Source organism: Somniosus microcephalus, chromosome 15, assembly GCF_052327205.1.
Source record: "Somniosus microcephalus isolate GS21.2 chromosome 15, FLI_Smic_1.0, whole genome shotgun sequence".
Classification (NCBI taxonomy): domain Eukaryota; kingdom Metazoa; phylum Chordata; class Chondrichthyes; order Squaliformes; family Somniosidae; genus Somniosus; species Somniosus microcephalus.
The window spans coordinates 33131223-33157163 of NC_141001.1; the positions used below are offsets into that span (position 1 = coordinate 33131223).

The following is a 25941-nucleotide window of genomic DNA, read 5'->3' on the forward strand; positions in this document are numbered from 1 at the left end:
TCTAAACTATCTTCTACAATGTTGGATTTGTTCAAATGCTGTCAGTTGTTAGAAACATCCACTATCATCTGGAAATAGAACATCTGTGGCATGTTGTGCATTTACCTGCGAGTCCCTCCTGCACCCCCCAAAAAAGTACTAACTATGCCCCAGGTGTGGGTGTTTTATTATTTCAATGCAACACTGCCCAACATATTTATAGGAACAAAACTGAGAAACTCAAAACCATTAATGTCGTACTAGCACACAGAATGTCCACCTGACTGGACCTTCCCATTACCCTTAGAAAGCCTTAATCAAATACAGAGTACACAATCTGACCCCAGTGCAAGGTTAAGTGAGACAACTAATTGCCTTTTTTATGCCACCTTCATAAATTCCGTTCAACAAGGTCAGGGTCAGTCTCATTGTGTGAGGATTTCCAATTCCAGCAGCAACTTTATTCAAGGCACAAACTTGCTAAGTTTGCTAAGCCACAGGATTCTGCTCACAGACCTTATTTCGTGAAGAGGTGTGAGTTGGAGATTATTTTTGTAATAAAATGGAACAGAGGTAGAGTTGCACCCACTGATGTAATTTTTGTCTAGCTCACTATACCTTTCTATTAGATAACAACACCAACTCGGCAAATAATCTATAATAGAAGTGCCTCCAAGTGATAGCAAACTTTTGCATACTAACAGATCTCACAGAGTCAGAGGAGACATGGTTTTATAGTGAACAATGTATTCATGTTACACACAGGCCCCGGTATTTATGGGAGGTGAAAAGGGAGCGAGGAAGCGTGTTTGCGGGGGGGGGGGGGGGGGGCGGTGGGGGGTGGGAGGGAAACCCGGAAATACTGGGAACATGGAGGTTCTGCTGAACTTACCAGCAGGACCTCAGTATCATTTCTCGAATCCATTTCCCATCCGACGGCTGGCCAGATTGACAGGCTAGCCAGCTGCCGGTGGGAAAGCCAGTGGTAGAAGGCTGCAGCTGGGGACTGTTGGGGTCGGTCTCCAGCAACCGGGAAACATTGCAGGTGGGTGGGGGCGCAGGGGGTGGGGGCGGATGTGTGTCAGACCAGCAATCGGGCAGGAGGGGGAACCAGGAGAGATTGCAGGGTTGGTGGGGGAAGGGGGAGGGGGGCAGCTGATTGCAGCAGAAGATTTGCCTGAAGGCCCGGCGGCAGGGGGTGGTGGCGTTAATACTCCTGCTACTCCTGGTCCACCAACGGTGCTCTAAAAAGCACTTACCTGCTGGACCTGGCTGCTCCTGCTTCCCTTTAGCTGTCAGGTTTCCCGAGCACTGGGAAACCCGGGCGGCCAGCGATAAATTCAAATTATTGCCAAAATATCAGGAACGGACCCTCATGTGAATATTATAATCACCTTCCAATGCACTGAATTTATTCATTTACATTTTAAAACGTCTTATTTTATCTTATCCAGAGCGGGTTACTCAGATGGCCCGAAACCACTGCGGTTAAAACGGAAGCAGGCGCATTCATGGCGGGTTGGGGTCGGGTTTTGCAAATTTGCCTATTTATCCCCCCACGCCCCAGACCCTCTTCTGCCTGATATGGGGCTGGGGTGGGGGGGGGGGGGGTGAAAATGATCCCTAATGTGTTTATGTAAAACTGTCTGCATGGACTTCTAAAAGGCAGGCTGCATTTGACCAATCTTATGAAATTCTTTGAAGAAATAAGAGGCAGCATAATTAAAGGTAACGTTATGGATGTAGTTTATTGATAAAGTTCCACATAAAACTTATGACAAAGATAATGGCACATGGAATTAAGCGGAACACGGAGAGAGATATGGTTGGAGGGCAGAAAGAGAGGGTCAAGGTAGGACCTTTTTCAGAATGCAAAGGTGCGGTGAGTGGAATTTCACAGCAGTTTGTGCTGGGACTTCTGTTATTTATTATGATGAATCAACTTACATTCCTATAGAACATAAGAAATAGGAGCAGGAGTCAGCCATTCGGCCCCTTGAGCCTGTTAATAAGGAACATAAGAAACATAGGAAATAGGAGCAGGAATAGGCCACTTGGCCCCTCAAGCCTGCTCCACCATTCAATAAGATCATGGCTGATCTTGGGCTCAAAGCTACATCCCCGCCCGCTCCCCATAACCCTTCACTCCCTTATCTTGCAAAAATCTGTCTATCTGCACCTTAAATGTATTTAATGACCCAGCCTCCACAGCTCTCTGGGGCAGAGAATTCCACAGATTTACGACCCTCTGAGAGAAGAAATTCCTCCTCATTTCAGTTCTAAAAGGGCGACCCTTTATTCTAAAACTGTGCCCCCGCGTTCTAGATTTCCCCACGAGGGGAAACATCGTCTCTGCATCAACCTTGTCGAGCCCCCTCAGTATCTTATATGTTTCAATAAGATCACCTCTCATTCATGGCTGATCATCGACCTCAACTCCACTTTCCTGCACTATCCCCATATCCTTTGATTCCCTTAATATCCAAAATTCTATCAATCTCTGTCTTGAATATATTCAACGTCTGAGCCTCCACAGCCCTCTGGGGTAGAGAATTCCAAAGATTCACAACCCTCTGAGTGAAGAAATTTCACCTCATCTCAGTCCTAAATGGCCGTCCCCTTATCTATAGCGCCTTTCATGAACTCCGGACACCAAAAAATGCTTTACAGCGATACTTTTGAAGTGTAGTCACTGTTGTAATATACATATATAAATGATCTGGGCTTAGAAATTGAAGGAACAATGTTGAAATTTGCAGATCACACTAAAGAGGCGGTAAATTGTGATGGGGATTGTGAAAGACTTCAGGATGACTGATTGGCGGGATGTGACACCCAGGGATCTGTACTGGGGCATCAGCTTTTAACCATATATATTAATAACTTGGATGAAGGAATAGAGAGTTGTAGATCTAAGTTTGCAGATGACAAATTAGGAGACATAGTTGAGTTGCGTAGCTGGGATTATCGGGATATAAAGGGACATAGACAGACTATGAGAGCACAAAGTTATGGCAGGAGGAGTTCAATGTGGGGAAGTGTGAGGTCCTCCACTTTGGATCCAAGAAAGATAAATCAGAATATTTTCTTAACGGAGAGAGATTAGGAGCTGCAGAAAAGCAAGGGGATTTAGATGTCCATGTACACAAATCACTAAAAGCTAGTGCACAGGTACAAAATGTAATTAAAAAGGCAAATGGAATGTTGGCCTTTATCTCAATGGGGTTTGGAATACAAAAGTGAGGAAGTGGTGCTTCATTTGTACAGAGCGTTGGTCAGACTCCATCTGGTGTACCGCGTTCAATTTTGGGCACTAAACCATAGGAAAGATATATTGGTCTTGGAAGGGGGATGCAGCCCAAATTCACAGAATGATACCAGGGGTTAAAAGGTTTGTATTCCCTTGAATTTAGAAGTTTGAAGGGTGAGCTAATCGAGGTGTTTAAAATGTTAAAGGGATTTGACAGGTAGATACAGAGAAACTAGCTCCTCTGCTGGGGAAATCCAGAACGAGGGGGAATAATCTTAAAATTAGAGCTGGGCCAGTTAGGAGTTGTCATAAATCGCAACTTCTACAAAAGTACTACTGAAAGGCCAGCTGAGGGTGCCACCCAAGGAGTATAAATACTCGGGCGTGGGCCCATCTTGGCCAGAGACAGTCTGGAAACAGGAAGCTAGTGACTACTAACTAGACCTCCATGTTTTGTTACAAGTCGATTAAAGCCTTGCTTTATGTACAACCAAGTGCGTAGTGAGTCTTTATTACGTCAGGAGTGAAATCAGAAAGCAGTATTTCACACAAAAGTAAATTTGGAACTCTCTCCCCAAAAGGCTGTGGATGCTGGGACAATATAAATTCTCAAGACTGAGATTGATACATTTTTGTTGGGCAAGGGTACATGGAGTTGAGGTAAGGATCAGCCATGATCTAATGGAATGACTGAAAGGCTTGAGGGGTGGAATCTCTACTGCTGTTCATCTGACATCGATAGGCTCCAAGGATGGGTGGATGCAGGTCAATGTAGAAAATGTGACCTAATACATTTTGGAAGTAATTCTAAGGAAAGGAAATACACCTTAAATGGAGAAGACAACTAGAAGTACTCCTTCCACTGCTGATGAGACAGTGTAGATACACACATCACTGAAGGTGATACCACAAGCAGCTAAAGCCATACAAAAAGAAATAGAATTCTTGGTTTTGTATCTAAAGACACACAAAACTTTACTTAGACCTCGGTTAAAGTATTGTATGCAACTTTGAACACCCTTTATAGAAAGAATATAAAAGCATTGGAAAAGGTGCAGTGTAGATCCATCAAGTTGTTAGCAAGGATGGGGGATTACAATTATGTCCTGATTAAGGTCTTTAAGATTTCTGAAGGATTATAACATGATAAATAGTAACAGATTGTTTCCACTGTTGGTGAGACTGCAACAAGGGGGCACAGATTTTAGATAACCACAAAAAGAATCAAAGAAGGAGGGGGGAATGAAAACCAGACAGTGGGGGCTAAATTGAGCTGTGTAGCGCCCGCTTTTTAGGCACCACGCAGCCACTTAACTCTTGAAAATGGGATGTGAGATGCGCGCGCGCACATTTCCGACGGGAAGTGCACAGAATGCCATCTGGGTAAAGAGGTTTGCGCGTGCACACCTAACGAATGCCGGCAGCATGCAGAGCAGGCAGAACATGACATACATCAGTGTGCAATGCTGATTTGACGCCAGCACTGCCATTTTCCAACTGCACACTTCAGTAACGCGTTGTCTTAACCTCGCACTGCTGAACATGACGTTAAACGGAATGAAGGATTCCCCCACCAGCGCTATTAAAGGGATCATGAACTACTTACACGTAAATTGCTGGATTATTTCTTCTGGCTGCTGGTGCAATTGTATGTCTTTTTGGAGCTTTCCTATACTTGGCTAAAGTTTGAATAGTCTACAGGGAGTGGTCCGGCTGGTCCTGAAGTACTTTTTTGTTCATTTAAAAGCTTGTGCTGAAAAAAGTTGCTTCCAGACACGGGTGGCCTGGTAGGCCTTCCTCTGGGAACTGAACATGACTGGGAGAATGAAGTGAGGCCACATAAAGAAGGAAAAGCTGCTAGAAGGGGAAGAAGGGGGAGGGGGAGAAGGGCTCTCAGCAGGAGGCCATATTGCCGAGGGTCTTTAGAGAGTAATTCCTTACCTCAACTCCAGTAAGGACCAATACATGAGACGTCTTCACTTCACAACAGAGGTCGTGGCTGAAAACTACCAACTGCTACAACCACAACTGCAACCTCAAAGCAAGGAAAGGACAGCATTGCCTGTGGCTGTCAAGGTGACTGTGGCTCTTAACCTTTATGCGTCAAGCTCCTTCCATGCTGCTGATGAAGATATAAGCTACATCTTGCAGTTTGCAGTGCACTGCTGCATAAGGAACATCACTGAGGCTCTCTATACACAGAGAAACAGTTTAGTCTCATTCCCTTTTGCCAGAGAGACAAGCAGGCAGAACGAGCACGAAGATTTGCACAGATTGCAGGGTTCCCCATGGTGCAGGGTGCCATTGACTTTATTTTATTCGTTCCTGAGATGTGGGCGTTGCTGGCAACGCCAGCATTTATTGCCCATCCCTAATTGCCCTTGAGAAGGTGGTGGCGAGCCGCCTTCTTGAACTGCTTCAGTCCACGTGGTGAAGGTACTCCCATAGTGCAGTTAGGGAAGCAGTTCCAGGATTTTGACCCAACGATGAAGGAATGGCAATATATTTCCAAGTCAGGATGGTGTGTGACTTGGAGGGAAACTTGGAGGTGGTGGTGTTCCCATGTACCTGCTGCCCTTGTCCTTCTAGGTGGTAAAGGTTGCAGGTTTGAGAGGTGCTGTCGAAGAAGCCTTGGCGAGTTGCAGCAGTGCATCTTGTAGATGGTATACGCTGCAGCCATGGTACGCCGATGGTGCAGGGAGTGAATGTTTAAGGCGGTGGATGGGGTGCCACTTAAGCGGGCTGCTTTGTCCTGGATGGCATCGAGCTTCTTGAGTGTTGTTGGAGTTGCACTCATCCAGGCAAGTGGAGAGTATTCCATGACACTCCTGACTTGTGCCTTGTAGATGGTGGAAAGGCTTTGGGGAGTCAGGAGGTGAGACATTCACCGCAGAATACCTAGCCTCTGACCTGCTCTTGTTGCCACAGTATTTATGTGGCTGGTCCAGTTAAGTTTCTGGTGAATGGTGACCCCCTGGGATGTTGATGGTGGGGGATTTGGCAATGGTAATGCCATTGAATGTCAAGGAGCGGAGGTTAGATGCTCTCTTGTTGGTGAGAGTGATTGCCTGGCACTTGTGTGGCGCAAATGTTACTTGCCACTTATCAGCCCAAGCCTGCATGCAGCCATAGACTGCTTCATTATCTGAGGAGTTGCGAATGGAACTGAACACTATGCAACTATGCAGTTATCAGCAAACATCCCCACTTCTGACTTTATGATGGAGGGAAGGTCATTGATGAAGCAGCTGAAGATGGTTGGGCCTAGGACACTGCCCTGAGGAACTCCTGCATCGATGTCCTGGGGCTGAGATAATTGGCCTCCAATAACATAAACATCTTTCTTTGTGCTAGTTATGACTCCAACCAGTGGAGAGTTTTTCCTCTGATTCCCATTGACTTCAATTTTACTAGGGCTCCTTGATGCCACACTCGGTCAAATGCTGCCTTGATGTCAAGGGTAGTCACTCTTACCTCACCTCTGGAATTCAGCTCTTTTGTCCATGCTTGGATCAAGGCTTTAGTGAGGTCCGGAGCCGAATGGTCCTGGCGGAACCCAAACTGAGCATCGATGAGCAGGTTATTGATGAGTAAGTGCTGCTTGATAGTACTGTCGGTGACACATTCCATCACTTTGCTGATGATTGAGGCAGTAATTGGCCGGATTGGATTTGGCCTGCTTTTTGTGGACAGGACATACCTGGGCAGTTTTCCACATTGTCGGGTAGATGCCAGTGTTGTAGCTGTACTGGAACAGTTTGGCTAGATGTGTGGCTAGTTCTGGAGCACAAGTCTTCAGCACGACAGCCGGGATGTTGCCGGGGCCCGTAGCCTTTGCTGTATCCAGTGGTGGGGACCACAAGAAGAGGTCGAGATGGATCATCCAGTCGGCACTCCTGGCTGAAGATGGTTGCAAACGCTTCAGCCTTGCCTTTTGCATTCACGTGCTGGGCACTGCCATCATTGCTGTTCGTGGAGCCACCTCCTCCTGTTAGTTGTTTAATGGTCCACCACCATTCATGACTGGATGTGGCATGACTGCAGAGCTTTGATCTGATCCGTTGATTGTGGGATTTCTTAGCTTTGTCTATAGCATGCTGTTTCCGTGATTTAGCATGCATGTAGTCCTGTGTTGTAGCTTCCGTAGGTTGGCACCTCATTTTTAGGTACGCCTGGTGCTGCTCCTAGCATGCTCTTCTATACTCCTCATTGAACCAGAGTTGGTCCCCTGGCTTGATGATAATGGTAGAGTGAGGGATATGCCGGGCCATGAGGTTACAGATTGTGGTGGAATACAATTCTGCTGCTGCTGATGGCCTGCAGCGCCTCATGGATGCTCAGTTTTGAGCTGCTAGATCTGTTCTGAATCTATTTCATTTAGCACGGTATTAGTGCCACACAACATGATGGAGGGTGTCCTCAGTGTGAAGATGGGACTTCGTCTCCACAATGAATGTGCGGTGGTCACTGCTACCAATGCTGTCATGGATAGATGCATCTGCGACAGGTAGATTGGTGAGGACGAGGTCAATTGGGTTTTTCCCTCGTGTTGGTTCTCTCACCACCTGTTGCAGACCCAGTCTGGCAGCTATGTCAAATGATCAAATAATTCATGAACGATACCAGTAACCTCAACCACACCTCCCCATTCACCAACATTCCCACATTCCTTACCTTTCCTCTATCACTGACCAGCACATGGTCCTCTTTCCGACAACACAAAAATAAAAACCAGCAGAAAATGCTCTGAAGAGATTTGCATAACAGATAGCCAGGAATGTAGAATATAAATCTACAGAAGTTACATGAAAACCTTACGATGAACTGGTCAGACCCCACTGTATATAGACTAGAAAAGGTGCAGGGAAGAGCAATAGGACTGATCCATGTGTAAGAGGGAAGAGCTCGGAGAAGAGATTAGAGATACTTAACTTTCACAGTTTAGGATGAAGACAATTAAAGGGGGAGGGGCTAGTGAAAGTATAAGGTAAATCCAGAACATTACATCAGGCCGGGAAAGTCACTGCTTTCTGATTGGTAAGTTTTCCCTACATATGTAAGAGAATCAGCATGAGTGGATATTTGGCCCAGAAGAGTATGAGATTGGGCCGTTTTACAATGTTAAGGGTGTTTATATAAATGCAATTTGTTGTTGTTGATATACACTTTTGAGGATTGACGCCCTGCCTATGACACCGTATGTGTATTTAAGATGTGCTGCTCCATGGCCATGCACACACAGCTTTTAAATATATAACAGCAACAACTCACCGTGGGACTCATCGAAATAATCTAGGCGAACGGCCGGCACCTGTCATGCTTCCACAGGCAGCTCTCCAATATCGGGCTGGATGTTTCTCGGGCGTGTTTGGGATGCAGGACATTGGCCCCCAATATTGGATCTCGTTGCGCTTGCTTTATGCTCGCAAAAATGAGCACAACAAGGTAGGATTTCTACCCCATGTAGTTTGATGCTACCCATCTGTCATAAACTATTTCTTGAAGCGTTGTGAGGCACTGTGACCTTACCAGGCGATACGAGTCGGTATTAAAAATCACATATGCAAAGTGCAGGATTCATGAATGAGCATCTAATGCTATCCATTCAGAGATTTCAGAATTACCAAGCAAAACTCTTCTTACTGAATCTGTACTGGCCTAGTCCCTTTCTTTGAGATGATATATCCTACTCATTTCCAGGCCCCTACCACCCCACCACCTAACTGCGCCTCCCGCGGATAAGATTTGAGGCCTGTGTTAATATGGCGAAATGCTGATTTTCAGAGCAAAAGATTGAGGAGATGTTGCACTGATTCAAGGAAACCTCCACTGAAATGGCTACTTATTAATATAGCTCCACCCACTCATGCAAAAGACTGGGGAGCATGAGTTTCCTGCAATATGCCACGTCTAAATGGGTGTAAATTTACACCTAAAATTTTAGGTGCAGCAGAACCCAAAGTCAAAGTTCTGTTGTTTGGATGTGATTTTTTAAGCAATTAAAAAATATATATTTTACCTCAGAGACCTACACTATATTTTTTGCATCTTTGAATGCCTTCTTATAGCATCAAAATGAGATACATTAAACATTGAAAAGTTCCCATGGGTGCATTTTCTTAAACATACCGTGCCTATTGTGCATAAAGGAGGATTCAATGGCATCAAACTTTAATTTTCATACATAAAGAGGAACTTAAAGAAGGAATATGGGGGGAAAAGTCGGTTGGTTAGCGCCTCCCATTAGTGCCTCGGGGGGGGGGGGGGCGCTAATGGGGCGCTAGGAGCTTAGCGCCCGAGTGCGGCGATTTTAGTGCCGCTCGCAAAATTGACACTACCGCCACAATCTCCTGTGCCCAAAGATCGTTACGTCAGTCGAGCGTGCAATGCTCCAGAAGCGCCCCAGACTGGATATTGAGTCGCGCCCCCTGCCTTAGTGCCTGCCGCTAGGAACGACAGGTAGAGAGGAACGTTTTCAAGTCGGGAAGGGGCTGGGGGAGAACTAATTAAAGGCGGGCGCTTCCAGCCTTTTCTTGTTGGCAAAATATTTGGTAAATGCAGGTTGAGAGGGAGAGAGACGTCTGGAAAGATTTAACGCTGTCCTAAGGAGTTTTGGCCCTCAGCACCACTTTTGAGGTTCCTAAGCGCCGAGCTCTTTCCCTGGGCCTATCCATTAGTACTTCCAACACAATTGCTTTAGAGGTCTCTCCAGGCTGAGATTCAAGGCTGCAATGAGCAGGGTGTGGCTGGCCAGCAAGATGACCCCTCCCCTTTAAGAACTGGACGGCGCCAGTCTGTCTGGCTTCCATGGTAACTGACATCGCATGAGCTTCGGTAGTGTTCTGAGGTAGCGCCTCGCTCCCCGGCATTTGCGCCTTAAGAGGGGTGTGTAGCGCCTGATTTAGCGCTTAAATCACCTCCAGGAGTAATAGAGGCGAATTTTGCAGTCGGAGGTGATAATTAGCGCCGGGTGCTAAACTTTGCGGCTGGACGATATTAGCGCCCCAAAATGGGCGATACCCAATTTTTACCCCATGGTGTAAGCTCTGCGCTTTCTCGGGGTCCCCCATTGTTTACATTGATTGCTGCTTGCTTTTACATTCCAGCGTAAGCTAATAAGATTCTCAGGAAATGTTGGCGTAATTTGCCGATGGCATGAATGGCGTAGGTTTTAGCGTAACTTGTCAATTATGCTGTTGGACCAAATTCCTGTCAGCTTGGTTTCAGTTTGAAGCCTCTTGGTCAGAAGGTTGTGGGGTCAAGCCCCTCTCTGGGATTTCACTCCCGTGCAGTACTGAGGGGGTGCCACACTGTGAGAGATGCTGTTGTTTGGATGAGATGGTAAACTAAGGTCCCATCTGTCTGTTCCCCTGCTTCAGGTGGACACTAAAGATCCCATGTTACTATCTGAAAAAGAGCAGGAAGTTCTCCCAGTGTTCTGGCTGGCATTCCTCCCTTAACCAATCCAATAGAAAAAAAACTAGATCAACTGATCATTCATCACGTTGCTGGTGCTGAGTGACAGCCAAATTTACATACAGAACAATAGTAATTAATTATTTAAACACTTCGGGAGTTTTGGCAAAACATGATGCGATGCGATATAAATACAAGTTTTTACTTCTAGTCAAATGAATGGGACCTTTTAACAGAATCCCAGATGCTCTTTGACCAAGCATTTGGTCACCTGCCCTAATTTCTCCTTATGTGGCTCAGTGTCAAATTTTTTGTCTTTTAATTCTCCTGTGAAGCGCCTTGGGACGTTTTACTACGTTAAAGGCGCTACATAAATACAAGTTGTTGTTGTTGTTGTATCAGTCTAATTAGCTTCAATGCACCACTGATCCACATTTGTAAACCAGCAGAATTCCTAATTCACCAGCAGCTGCCTGCAAGTCAAATTTGGACAGCGAAAACAATAGAACTCTGACTAAGGGGAGAACCTGTATTCAGCATGTAGTCACCAAAATGGTTCACCTTATTAATTTGTGCCATGTAAGGAGAGTCACCTTTAACATCAGGAGGCCTTGAGGTGCAGTTGAATCTTGGTATCACGGCACCCATTACAAGCTAGATATTTCTCAACCATTCAGGGTGTGGGAACATTTGCACTGAACAAGATCTGTTAACATCAAATCAAATTATTGCTGCCAACGAAGTAATTACCTTGAGATGAAGGAGAACTGAAGGAATAGAGTGGAGCAAAGGAAGCCCAAGAATGCTGACGAACTTGGTCACCAGCCAGAGACGGAATCAGAGAATAGGAAAAGAGAAGATAAAAAAAAGACAGCATTACTTACAGATGAAAGAATAACAGTTTCTTCATACCTGCCCAGAAGGAAATGCTTTTTTTGCACTTCAATCCATTCGATTCTTATCATTACAGAATTTGAAATGAGAAAGCATTAAGGAAAGAGATAAAGCAAGAAACAATTATCAATACATGGGAGCTTTTCCCTATGGTTGAACAGGTTGAACCCATTTTCTATACATATATACAGTATATAATGCCTTAAGTTTTTAATAATCATGTAGACATTATCCTTGGAATAAAACTTTGCATGCAACTGGCTGAGGAAAAGTAACATGTGGGAAATAGTCTTTGGCAAGTGACACCAAACAATGGGATGATGCTGGATTTGGGGACCAACGTTTCAGTTTTCAGAGGGACACCAGTTTGATTGAGGGGGAGGGGGCAAACACCATTTCATAGAGTAAAAACAGCAGGGGGGGGGAGGGGCGGAGTGGAGGACCATAGAAACATAGGAGCAGGAGTAGGCCATTCGGCCCTTCCAGCCTGCTCCGCCATTCAATATGATCATGGCTGATCCTCTATCTCAATACCATATTCCCGCTCTCCCCCCATACCCCTTGACGCCTTTTGTGTCTAGAAATCTATCTATCTCCTTCTTAAATATATTCAGTGACTTGGCTTCCACAGCCTTCTGTGGTAGAGAATTCCATAGGTTCACCACCCTCTGAGTGAAGAAATTTCTCCTCATCTCAGTCCTAAATGTCCTACCCCGTATCCTGAAACTGTAACCCCTCGTTCTAGACCCCCCAGCCATGGGAAACATCATCCCTGCATCCAGTCTATCTAGCCCTGTCAGAATTTTATACGTTTCAATGAGATCCGCTCTCATTCTTCTAAACTTTAGTGAATAAGTCTTCAAAGAGCTCCTGGTAGTGAGACATGATCGTTATAAGCTTTTGCAAGGGCAACTGACCGAAGGGATGGGGCAGAGATGTGATGCTGGCTCATAGACGTCAGTCTTTGGTCAGCAATATTAGTCGGGAGGAGGAAAATCTTACAGTTGGAAACCATTTTAGGAATACCAACTTTTAAAAAATCACATTCAGTACCTGGTGTTGTCAACCACATTCTGGTGTTCCTGGTGTCTCCCAGATAAATGGTGTAATGGCATTTGAGGTATCAAGGTACTTTTATTGAGTTAGTACCCAATTATCAAGAGAGGTAGCCATGAATATTCACAGAACGCGAACATAGCTCTTCCTTATAACCAGAGACCATGGGGGGAATTTCCATATGAAAAAACGGGTGGGTTGTAGGTGGGGGGGAGGAAGTTAAAGTTTAAAAAATCTAAATCCTGACCCCAACCCGCTTACACTTTCAACTTTTATTCAGGCAGGACCGCTGCCAAGAGGCGGGTTGGCATTTTAAATATTATAATGAGGCCCTGAAGACTCTGCTTTAAACTGCTGTGCAGGTTTTACTGTGGCCGGCCGGAATCCCGGGCCTCAGGATTCCCGATAGCTGCAGTGAGTCGAGCACGGCCTCGGGGAACAATCCCCGTGAGCCGGGAGGAGCAGGAGTGCTTTCTCCCAGCCACCCCAGCTCACCCACCAGCAGCCCACTCCTCCCCGGAGTCGGGGATCGGACCTCCCCAGGGATCGGAACTTACCCCTGGGTTTGGGGATCAGTCCCCCTCCTGGGGATAGGAACCCAACCCCGGGGTCGGGGATCAGACCCCCCCCAGGGATCAGAACTTACCCCCGGGTTTGGGGATCAGTCCCCCTCCTGGGGATAGGAACACAACCCCGGGGTCGGGGATCGGACCCCCCCAGGGATCGGAACTTACCCCCGGGTTTGGGGATCAGTCCCCTTCCTGGAGATAGGAACCCAACCCCAGGGTCGGGGATCGGACCCCTCCCAGGGATCGGAACTTACCCCCGGGTTTGGGGATCAGTCCCCCTCCTGGGGATAGGAACCCAACCCTGGGGTCGGGGATCGGACCCCCCGAGGGATCAGAACTTACCCCCGGGTTTGGGGATCGGACCCCTCCCGGGCTAGGAACCCCCCCCCCCGCCCCGATCGAACCCCACACCTACCTGTTGGTTGCTGCCTCTCCTCCAGTGTTCCTCACCAGACTGGAAGCCAGCCTGTCAATCAGGCTGGCTTCCAGTCGGGGAACCTGCCCGTGACATCACATGCACTCTGTGGCGTTAAAATGCCACAGCGTGTGGGGAAACCCAGACTTTCCCGCAGTCTACTAGCCCCCCTGGAAACTTCAAAATCCAGCCCAATGTGCCTATCTTTGGGATGGTTCCATGGTTTAAATGAGAGTTGGGCTATGCAAAAGTGACTTGATTCACTGCACAAAACTTTACAATAAATATGGAAGGGGACTATTTCCTCTTTTTAAAAGAATCTAAGCAAATATTACCATCTCACAAATACTGACTACAGTTTTGGGCTATATTTATTGGCTAAATGATGCCCCTTCCAACTTTGAGTCGAATACCCTCTGTTGGTTCTGTAACATGTCCTCTGCCACAGGTAATACTTTCTTGCTGTAGCCCTTCACTGCAGTCAATATTTGTACTCAATGACAACACACACAATCACACACAACACTTTGCTTTTGAAATTCATCAAAGAATCAGAACATGCTTAGCGTGCTTTACACAGTTCTGATTACTAAAATTCACAGGTTTTGAGAGCTCTACACTAAGCTAATTGCCAGGACGATAGTTGCAAGAGACAGCACTCACAGCATTACTCACATCACTGAAAGGTCCAGGTTTAAAAGAAAACACAAGCATTTCTACAACCACGGTGCATGTCAACCAATAACTTACCAGTTGTTTTCAGCATCTTTGCTTTTCCTGTATACTTGCAGAAGTGGGAGAGAGGTTACAGACAGAGGTGTCACAGGCAGAGAAAGATAGAAAAAAGTTAGAGAAAATAGTAAAGTTGTGCACATTCAAACTATTACAACACATCCTCAAATTCATACAGTCGCCTGCAGTACTACGGCCCCAACAATGATGGTTGGTGTTATCCAATTCCTCACAGTTATCTCCTTATGAAGAAGGTGGCAGAAAGTTCACCCCCATTGATTTGGAATAGCAAACCCACACATATTTGGGTAGGTTGATATCAACAGTAGTTTAAATTGTGCTGATAAATTATCTCAATTACGATTAAGTTTGATAAGGTTGGTAACCAGTTTCCTCCTTCTATAACGTTTACCCCCTTGCTTATTTCCCCCATTTACACTTACTTGTGGCCACTTTCTTCAATTCATTTGCACACCGCGTCTGTTCTCCCTTGCCTTACCTATTCTCTTCACCTCCTCCCCCCACCCACCTCACCATGCTTGCTGCCTTATTCATTCTCGCCCAGCAACCTTTTGCCCATTTTCCTCCACCCCCATTTTTTCTCTCTTTGTCTGTTGTCTTCTAGTCCAAACTAAGCAGCACTTGTCTATTTTCATGTTGACTTTACCTCCCATTGCTTCTGGAGTTGATGAAGCCTTCCTCAATTTGAGGTTTGGCCAAATATCAGGTGCAATATTCCACATATTTATCAGGGGGTGAGATCCCACTAGCCACAACACACAAATGTTGCACACTTAGATAAAACCTTTCATATTCCACACTTAGATAAACCTTTCACAGCAAAGCTTGTAAAGTGCATAGTTGGATTGTAGGTATACTCCAAATAAGGTCATTGGAGATTTTATTTTGTGATCCTCATTAATGCAGTAACAGAAAGATTAGTTACGCGCAAGCATACACTCTGATTGCCTGCATTCCAGGTTCATTACACACAATGGTCTTTTCAACTTTTACATCTTAATGAAACTGCACTTAGTAAGGTTTATTTTCAAAATCCTTTCCATGAACCGTTATCAGTAATGATCTATGTACTTGCATTGGCTTTCTTAGGGCATTTTACTAATGGTTTAGCATGGTTTATTCCTAATCCAGTTCTGCTTCACTAGTGTTTTAGAAATCTTGTCCCAACATCAATTGGAAGCGACCTGGAATGGGAAATTTGATCTGCAGGCCTCCCACACCAACCACTATATCCTTGTAAGAGGGCAGGTAAGCAACTTGATGCCAGGTTTCTCTTTCATACCGAAAGGACAGGATTCTTGAGCTTATTTCTTCAAAGAATGAAGCTGTTCACCTCTTTTCATTGTAGAAAAAAAGGTTGAAAAATGGCATGATCCAAATCGATGAAATGTTGAGGGTCACGAATAATGTAGATATAGACAGGAAACAGAGAGTAGTGGTGAAGGGTTGTTTTTCGGACTGGAGGAAGGTATACAGTGGTGTTCCCCAGGGGTCGGTTCTAGGACCACTGCTTTTCTTGATATGTATTAATGACTTGGATGTGGGTGTACAGGGCACAATATCAAAATTTGCAGATGACACAAAACTTGGAAGTATAGTGAACAGTGAGGAGGATAGTGATAGACTTCAAGAGGACATAGACAGGCTGGTGGAATGGGCGGATACGTGGCAGATGAAATTTAACACAGAAAAATGCGAAGTGATAAATTTTGGTAGAAAGAATGAGGAAAATAAATATAAACTGAAGGGTACAATTCTAAAGCGGGTGCATGAAGAGAGAGACCTAGGGGTATATGTGCACAAATCGTTGAAGGTGGCAGGGCAGGTTGAGAAAGCAGTTAAAAAAGCTTACGGGCTTCATGAATAGAGGTATAGAGTACAAAAGCATGGAAATTATGATGAACCTGTATAAAACACTGGTTCGGCCTCAACTGGAGTATTGTGTACAATTCTGGGCACCGCACTTTAGGAAGGATGTGAAGGCCTTAGAGAGGGTGCAGGAAAGATTTACGAGAATGATTCCAGGGATGAGGGACTTCAGTTACGTGGATAGACTGGAGAAGCTGGAGTTGTTCTCCTTAGAGCAGAGAAGGTTGAGAGGAGATTTGATAGAGGTGTTCAAAATCATGAGGGGTCTGGACAGAGTAGATAGAGAGAAACTGTTCCCATTGGTGGAAGGGTCGAGAACCAGAGGACACAGATTTAAGGTGATTGACAAAAAAAACAAAGGCGACATAAGAAAAAACTTTTTTACGCAGCGAGTGGTTAGGATCTGGAATGGACTGCCTGAAAGGGTGGTGGAGGCAGATTCAATCACAGCTTTCAAAAGGGAATTGGATAAGTACCTGAAGGAAAAAAAATTGCAGGGCTACGGGGTAAGGGCGGGGAGTGGGACTAGCTGAAGTGCTCTTGCAGAGAGCCAGCACAGGCTCGACAGGCCAAATGGCCTTCTTCCATGCTGTAACCATTCTATGATTCTATGATTCTAATCAGGTTACATATCTTAAAATGTGACTGAAAGACTATAGCACATAAATGTAACATTAACTAGCCTCAAGCAGACAAGGGCTGGGACATGCTGAGACCTATACCTGATAAAATACACCACTATTATGAAAAATATAACCTAGAAATAAATGATGTAGAGTGACATCAGCATTCCAATGCTTAATGAATTAAATTGTTCGCCATTTACCAGGGAACAGGTGTTTTATCAATTTAAAATAAAGAGGTTAACCAGTGGGCAAATTAGTTTAATGGGAATGCATTCAGTGTTTGGATGCTAGTATTGCCTACCATAAGTTCTCGGCTCATTAAAAAATGTATATTTACTAGTTTCCTTAAAATATACAAATAGGACTCACTTCCATTATGTGATGCTGGCCTAGATAATAAAATACTTCCTTGACTTCAGAACATTTGTTTCCCAAACAACATGCTGACTGGATAACATGAAATGAGACACTGCCCTGTTCCTCTGTGCAGACCTTTCATTCCCAGAAAATGGACCCAGTAATCTCCACTTGCTTCATTTCAGGGACACACAGATTGCAGACCTCAACCCAAATCTAGAGTTTCACAAAAAGGCCCACATGTTCGGATTGATAAGATGAATTTCAAATTTTCCGTTTATTTCCACATTTTGTTTACTTTCCGTAGCTTCAAAGAGCAGAGAAATCTGACCAGGTCTTTCATCACTCCATGGAGCATCATACTCTGTGCACTAACTGGTAAATGCATTCTTTATAAACAGGTCTATGATTTCATTATGCACAGTGCAGAGATGAAATCTTGCCCTTTGGTGTTTAAGGAATTCACATCCTGATGTTGTCATGGCATTACTTTAAGACGAAAGATTTGTGGGCTCACTCATATTAAGGTAGATTTTCAACTAGCTGCCAGTGCGTTGAACTGGCGCTGAGGATCAGCTGCCCATTGTAGAAACCGCAAGATTTTAATTTCCATGGCAATGAAAATCAGGCGGTTTCAATAAGAGGCGGCCCATCCACAGCGTCAGTTTTACACCAGGGTGACAAGTTGAAAATCTACCCCATTCTCTCAGACTTCCTGAGCCTAGTGGACCACCCAAGTGTAGGTACCCTGCATATATTTCCTCTCCACTCTATCTATTGCCCAACATTGATTTTATGAATATCAAGTTTAATTACAAATAATATTTAATAAGTTGTATTTATAAGATACTGTAAGTTTACTTTGTTTACATTGTTATCAAATACCTTTGATAGATTTTACGGTTTAGGTCAAGACTCAGATGTTCAAAGCATATTTGTGGTCAAATGCTTCACTCTTCCTTTTAATTAAAAGCAGGTTGCTTTAAAAGGATCAAGTTACAATGTGATTGATTGTAATGTTTAAAGGGCGTTTTTGGAATTGTTTTCCAAAGTGTCCTAAGACTGGTGCTGTCCCTTCTCTTAATCAGTAATAGTAAGGAACTCCAAATATAATTGTATAGGGTAATCCATTAGGCCAACAAACTTACAGTGACAGATCAAAAGCTAGGCAGCAATCCTAGCTTCTGAAACACCTTTGAGGCTCATTGCTACGTTATTAAATTGCATGGATTGGTTTTTTCTCATCTCTATCTTACATTATCAGTAAAAACCAAAGTTACTGCAACCATGCAAATATTCATGGACTTTGTATTGGACTCAGGATAGTCCTTGCATATCTGTAGTGAGAGGCACAGGCCAAAGAGTCGAGGTTTATATCCTGAATTGCTCTAAAAGGCAGCCAGAATTTGCAGATTAAAAAAAAAGAACTGGCAAAGCTTTTCCGAATCACCTGTCTACATAATAACATTAGGAACAGGAATTAGGCATTTAACCCCTCGAGCCTGCCCCGCCATTCAATTAGATCATGGCTAATCTGTACCTCAACTCCATTTCCCCGCTTTAGCTCCATATCCCTTGATACCTTTACCCAACAAAAATCTCTCGATCTCAGTCTTGAAAGCTCTAATTGTCCCAGCATCCACAGCCTTTTGGGGGAATACAGTTCCAAATTTCTACTACCCTTTCCCTACAAGCTTGGTAAGCGGCAGCAGGCTGCCTCCCTATTCCACCCGAGAAAGTCTTCTTTCGACCAGCTAACAGGGCAATTGTTATCAAATCTCAATCGTTTCTCTCTCTTACCTGATGAATCATATCCATCGATATTTGAGTTTTCAAATTTCCTGTCATCCTTATCAACGACATGGTCGTAAGTGATGTTCGGCACATTCAGTGACTTCTCAGAGTTCAATCCATTGTCTTTATCAGTCTTGAGCTTCTTTCTTTTACCCTGAAAGCACAAGCAGACAACAATTTCTTTTCAACTCGAACATCAGGCTCGTAAGAAAGGTGCCAAGGTTTGCACGGCACACACAGTCAGTAAACATCCATGGGCAAAGCTCACACCAGCTCACACCAGCTCATGCATGTGGAAATGTGGAACTTATTGCACGTTCATGAGGTAAAAATGATGATCTGACCTGTCTGAGCAGGGCTCCCTACTGCTGTGATAGAAAATCAAGAAAAGGGAGAAAGGGGAAGTGGGAATACAAAAAGGTGGAAGATAACTTAAAGAAAAGAATGAAGAAGGGAAGATTGTCATTACCACTGATTTCTTTGGCTTTGGACTTGGAGACGCGACATAAAATTTGGTAGGTTGTCGAACATATATTTTCCATGTTGCAGATTCATGGTTTTCTGCGGCGTAGCATCTCCATGATGTCTGAAAGGAATAAAACCAACAAATTTGTTTAAAATATCTCTTTGGGAGGACTTAAATGTTTCTTGTGAATTTGCAACTGAACAAAAGCACTACAGTACATTTACTTGTGACAAGGACTGGTTTTCATGCACTTAACTATCTTGACTCAATTTGCTGAAAGCTTCAGAATAAATGATTTCACTATTATGTGGCTAAAATTTTGTGAGGGGAAGAGGTTTGTCGAATTGAGCATCAACTCGCTGATGCTTCACAGGTTTGTTTATTCGTCTATCATAATCTATCACCAGTCCCAGAAAAGACAGTAGTCATTTGTGAATTTCATATTTTCATATTCATTGAAAAACATCATTAGTCAAAAATAAATCAAACTTGCAAACAGGCTTCCTTGTGATTTTCCAAAACAAAAGAAAACAGTAAATAATAGTACACAGACATGTCTGTCTTAACTCTGACTCCTTGATCGTTGTGGATGTGGAAGGCTATCCAGTCCATCTTAATTCCTGCACCCAGCATGGCCTTAAAGGTCCCCCATTGCAGCATCCAATTGGTCCTAAAATGATTTCAGGGTTTTCGCCTCAATTACTCTATCCAGGAGTCCATTCCATGTATTGATCCACTCTTTGAGTGAAGAAGAGTTTCCTGATATCAGTCTTAAATTTACATATTACCAAGAATCGATTTGAAATAGCTAAAAATGAAGTTGAAAGAAGCCCAGTGCTGGACCCCATGCGCAACATGTCCATCCAATGTAGAACAGCAATCAGCAAATTCAATATAATACAGTCTAAAGAATAGAACTTTGAATCTGTGTCATCTTGTTATACTCTTTTGATTTAATTTAATTTAGAGTAATTGTCTGGCTTTACCTTGTCCTTCCCTTAACTATCTTATATATCTCTACACGACCACCTCTCAAATGCTTCCTTTCAAGGCTGAAAAGCCCAAGTTTCTCTTTTCTCTTTCCTCATGACTCACACTAGGGAATCAGACTTGTGGCTCTTTTTTACAGTGCCTCCGACACTTGTTTGTGTCCCTTGTGCCTCAGTGCTCAGAACTGGACACACGAGCTGTGGTCTGGCCAGAGCGCTGTGTGGTTTGACCATGACTTCCTCTGATTTATATTTGATTATATAGTTCAACATTCTACTGGATTTGTTGATCTTGTGGCTTAGCATTGGACGGATATGTTCAGCAGCCAGTCTACAATGACTCCTAGGCTTCTTTCAACTTTAGTTATTTCAGCGCGATTGCTAGAGTTTGTATGTTGCCCATTTCTCCTTCAAGGTGGAGCACTTTACATTAGTCTGCATTAAATTTCACCTGCCATTGTTTTGCCTATATACATATTTTGCCCAACTTATTCTGTGATTTCTGAGCTTCTCCTCTGATTTCACGGCCCTTCCCAGCGTAGTATCATATGCATATTTGACCAGTTTGCATTGGGTTTCTGAGTCCAAGTGATTGATGTAAATGAAAACAGTAGTGGTCCTAACATTGAGCCCTGGGGCACCCCCTTCAGTACTGCCCCCACCCCCACCACCTCCAACTACGCTTAACTCTTCAAACAAATATCCATTGTTTTCTACCCATCAGTCAATTTCTTATCCATTCCCATTATTTACTCTGGAACTCCAAAGCTTTGAGCTTAAATAAAAGCCTTTCATATGAAACGTTTTCAAATGCCTTTTAGAAGGCTAGGTACAATGCATTTTAAGGCTTACTGTAGTCCACTTGGGATGTCACTTCCACAAAATAAGTCAAAAAGATTGATCAGGCAGAATTTAAATCTATGTTTTCTTTGACTTGCATTTATATAGCGCCTTACACAACCACCGGGCACCCCAAAGCACTTTACAGCCAATGAAGTACTTTTTGAAGTGTAGTCAGTGTTGTAATCACATCACAGAATCACAGAAACCCCACAGTGCAGATAGAGGCCATTTCGGGCCATCGAGCCTGCACCGAGACATATCCCACCCGATCCCCGTAACCCCTACACCAACACATATCTCACCTTATCCCCGTAACCCCACGTATTTAATCCCCCTAACACTAAGGGTCAATTTATCATAGCCAATCAACCTAACCCGCACATCTTTGGACTGTGGGAGGAAACCGGAGCACCCGGAGGAAACCCACGCAAACACGGGGAGAATGTGCAAACTCCACACAGACAGTCACCCGAGGCCGGATTCGAACCCGGGTCCCTGGCGCTGTGAGGCAACAGTGCTAACCACTGTGCCACCGTGCAACGTGGCAGCCAATTTGCACACAGCAAGCTCCCACAAACAGCAATTTTGATAATGACCAGATAATCTGTTTTAGTGGTGTTGATTGAGGGATAAATTTTGGCTAGGACACTTTAGCTATTGTACAGATAGTTTTCAAGTTTACATTTGATAATCAATTCTGTCATAGGATTGAAAAAAGACGAATGGGTCGATATTTGTCCATTTCTGTTTAGTCACCCTTTCAGAATATTAGCACTGCATTATCCTCCCCTGTCTCCAGTGACTCCCCCACAATGATTATCAGTGCCTCGTAATTCTCTTTCCTAGTCTCCTTTAGCACTCTGAGATAAATACCATCTAACCCTGGGGATTTATTGGCCCTGAAATTCCACAGGGGCTCTCCCAGTCTCTCTTCATAACTCTAGCAGAAGACCAACAAAATGGGTTACACAGGGTACCTGCTGGTTTGGGCAGGTTCTGATGGTCTCCCAGCAGAGTAAGTGCATCTTTTAAACTTCTCACCTCTTCTTTGATTCACCTCTTACTGTGAAAGAGCTCAAATAATTATATCTGGTGTCTGCAGCTATGCTTTTTTCTGTAGGTCACTCTTTTCCTCTCTGATCACCCTTTTAACAAATTTCTGCACATTTTTGTATTCATCCCAGTGAACCCCATCCCTTTATCACCCAATAGTTTTATATTCTTCTTCTTCATTTCTCTTCTGCTCCAGCTGCAGGCTAGGTGTACACACATGTCTCTACCCTGATCACTTTCCATGGGACCTTCTAGTTAGTCACATGTTTATACATGAGCATGTTTTGAGGAAATTTCTAAACCATCCCACAGTACTAAGCCCCTTTTAACAGCACAAATATTTCTTCTGTTCCCACATTGATGCATTCCACTTCCTCGCACACCAATCCTTCTCGATGTTTGCGTGCAGCGTCAGGAAGTGGTGACAGACTATCATGGGAGAGTATAAAAAAAACACATCTGAGATGCATTAAGGAGGTACATCTGGCAAGCTTCATACAACATGAAATTTATGATCTTGCAAAATGACTTGGGTTTTATGTACTGTTGTTGATTAAAATATACTCACAAATCGTTTGCATGCTCCATGATGACAATAGAGTAGCTCTTTTAAAAATAAATTAAATTGACTTGACCTTTCTTTAACATCATTTGGGCCACAATTCTTGAATTAGGGCTGCAAGCAGGTAGGGTATCCAAGCATGCATTTATTGTAGCATTGCAACAACTTAACAAAAAATACAATTTCTAAAGTTTCTGGAAAGAAATGGGATCCACTGATGGGAAAAATCTCAAAGGTAAACATCCCAACAATAACTTTAACTTAAAAAGCCAAATTCAAGGCCAATCTAGATTTCTGACTGTAAAACTTCACTCGCCATTGGCTTCCCGAATGCCAAAGCATTGGATTCTGTTCAGTACGCAGCTTGACCAAGAGACCATGACATACCTGAATGAGGGAAGCAGCCGCTGGAATCTGACGATTAAAATGTTTCTGTCGTTGCTTCTGTTGAACCTTGAGAGCAAAACCTGAGCCTAGAATCCCCTGGGATGACACAAGAGAAATCAGATCAATTCATTTATGCTGGCTTCCCCTGTAGAATTACATAGAATTACATCAAATGTACAGCACAGAAACAGGCCATTTGGCCCAACTGGTCAACAACAGGACCATGCAGTTTTTTATGCTCCACACGAGTCTCCTCCCACCCTAATTCATCTAACCCTATCAGCATAGCCTTCTATTCCTTTCTCCCTCCTCATGTGCTTATCTAGTTTCCCCTTAAATGCATCAATGCTATTTGTCTCAACTACTCCCTGTGGTAGTGAGTTGCACATTCTAACCACTCTCTGGATAAAGAAGTTTCTCCTGAATTTGCTATTCTGGGTTGGTACCTGAGTTGGTAAGTGCATTTGCAAACATGAAGCTGAGCCGTACAGATCAGAAAAGCCACAGGCTCAAGTGTTGATTTGCCTGATCTCAGCTGGGTGGTAGAGTTTCAAGAATTGCCTTTAGTGTCCCTGTGCGAGTGAAATGACAGGCTTAAACCTGTAGATTTGTGTCTCGAGGAAAGCAGTGCAGAAAATTGGAGGAGGAAAATATAAATGTTTTAAAATTATAGCATGTGTAATGAGCTTCGGGCACATTTGGAGGAGATCAATCAGAAGCACAGGAAAAGGCAAAGGTCCATGTCATGTCGTCAAAATACTAAACTCTCATGGACCTATGGAACAGGCTGCCAGCTGGTGTGGTGAACATTGATTCACTGAATTCCTTCAAGCGAAAGCTGGATCTGTTTCTGGCGGGGGCAGAGATCACCTCATGCAAAAGGTAGGTACTGTATAACATTGATCAGGGCCTGGTCTCCTAATGGGGTCGGAGAGGAATTTTCCAGATTGACCTGTGTTTTTATCTGGTTGTTCGCCTCATCCATGAGATTCCATGGCTTTCTGGTGGGATGGGAAGTGTATGTATTGTGACACACGAGGCATCACATTTGTGTGGGACTGGCTGAATAGAACAGTGGATCTTTTCCTGTCTGTTCATGTGTGTATGAATAAAGAAACTGACAGTGAACTGTTGGGTACCTGGCAATATCTCAAAGGAGCATTAGAGAGATAAAACTGCACCAGCATCAATGGGAGAGCTTTTAAGAAACATAGAAAAATAGGATCAGGAGTAGCACATTCGGCCCTTCGAGCCTGCTCCGACATTCAATATGATCATGGTTGATCCTCTATCGCAATACCATATTCCCGCTCTCTCCCCATACCCCTTGATGCCTTTTGTGTCTAGAAATTAATCTATCTCCTTCTTAAATATATTCAGTGACTTGGCCGCCACAGCCTTCTGTGGTAGAGAATTCTACACGTTCACCACCCTCTGAGTGAAGAAATTTCTCCTCATCTCATTCCTAAATGTCCTACCCTATATCCTGAGACTGTGACCCCTCGTTCTAGACCCCCCCAGACAGGGGAAACATCCTCCCTGCATCCAGTCTGTCTAGCCCTGTCAGAATTTTATACGTTTCAATGAGATCCCCTCTCATTCTTCTAAACTCTAGTGAATGCAGGCCTAGTCAACCCAATCTCTCCTCATACGACAGTCCTGCCATCCCAGGAATTAGTATGGTGAGCCTTTGTTGCACTCCCTCTATGGCAAGTATATCCTTTCTTAGGTAAGGAGACCAAAACTGCACACAGTGCTCCAGGTGTGGTCTCACCAAGGCCCTGTACAACTGTAGTAAGACATCCTTGCTCCTGAACTCAAATCCTCTTGCAATGAAGGCCAACATATCATTTGCCTTCCTAACTGCATGCTGCACCTGCATGTTTGCTTTCGGTGTCTGGTGTACAAGGACACCCAGGTCCCTTTGTACATCAGCATTTCCCAATCTAGTACCATTTAAATAATACTCTACCTTTCCGGTTTTCCTACCGAAGTGGATAACTTCACATTTATCCATGTTATACTACATCTGCCATGTATTTGCCCACTCACTCAACTTGTCTAAATCGCCTTGAAGCCTCTTTGCGTCCTCCTCACAACTCTCAATTCTACCTAGTTTCATGTCATCAGCAACCTTGGAAATAGTACATTTGGTTCCCTCATCCAAATCATTGATATATATTGTGAATAGCTGAGGCCAAAGCACTGATCCCTGCGGTACCCCACTAGTCACCGCCTGCCACCCCGAAAAAGACCCATTTATTCCTACTCTCTGTTTCCTGTCTGTTAACCAATTTTCAATTCATGCCAGTATATTACCCCCAATCCCATGTGCTTTAATTTTGCACACTAACCTCTTATGTGGGATTTTATCAAAGGCCTCCTGAAAATCCAAATACACCACATCCACTGGTTCTCCCTTATCTAGTCTACCAGTTACATCCTCAAAAAACTCCAGTAGGTTTGTCAAACACAATTTCCCTTTTTTAAATCCATGTTGACTTTGTCTAATCCCGTTGATATTTTCTAAATGCCCTGTTATCACATCCTTTATAATAGGCTCTAGCATTTTCCCTGGTACTGATGTTAGGCTAACTGGTCTGTAGTTCCCTGTTTTCTCTCTCCTTCCTTTTTTAAATAGTGGGGTATTATTTGCCACCCTC

At 44.0% G+C, this 25941-nt stretch overlaps 1 protein-coding gene across 2 annotated transcripts in view; it reads right to left on the minus strand.

Moving 5' to 3' along the window:
• The window catches only part of LOC147106616 (potassium voltage-gated channel subfamily KQT member 1), a 932501-nt gene that overhangs the window by 565974 nt on the left and 340586 nt on the right, over positions 1 to 25941 (minus strand). The window contains exons 9-13 of one of the 2 annotated variants that reach the window (XM_086007626.1): positions 23279 to 23374; positions 19448 to 19564; positions 18985 to 19132; positions 14330 to 14356; positions 11396 to 11458 (exon numbers count right to left, since the gene is read on the minus strand). In XM_086007626.1, coding sequence (XP_085863752.1) covers positions 11396 to 11458; positions 14330 to 14356; positions 18985 to 19132; positions 19448 to 19564; positions 23279 to 23374 — 451 coding nt within the window. The remainder of the gene's footprint in view (positions 1 to 11395; positions 11459 to 14329; positions 14357 to 18984; positions 19133 to 19447; positions 19565 to 23278; positions 23375 to 25941) is intronic. The other variant, XM_086007627.1, reaches the window with a different exon arrangement.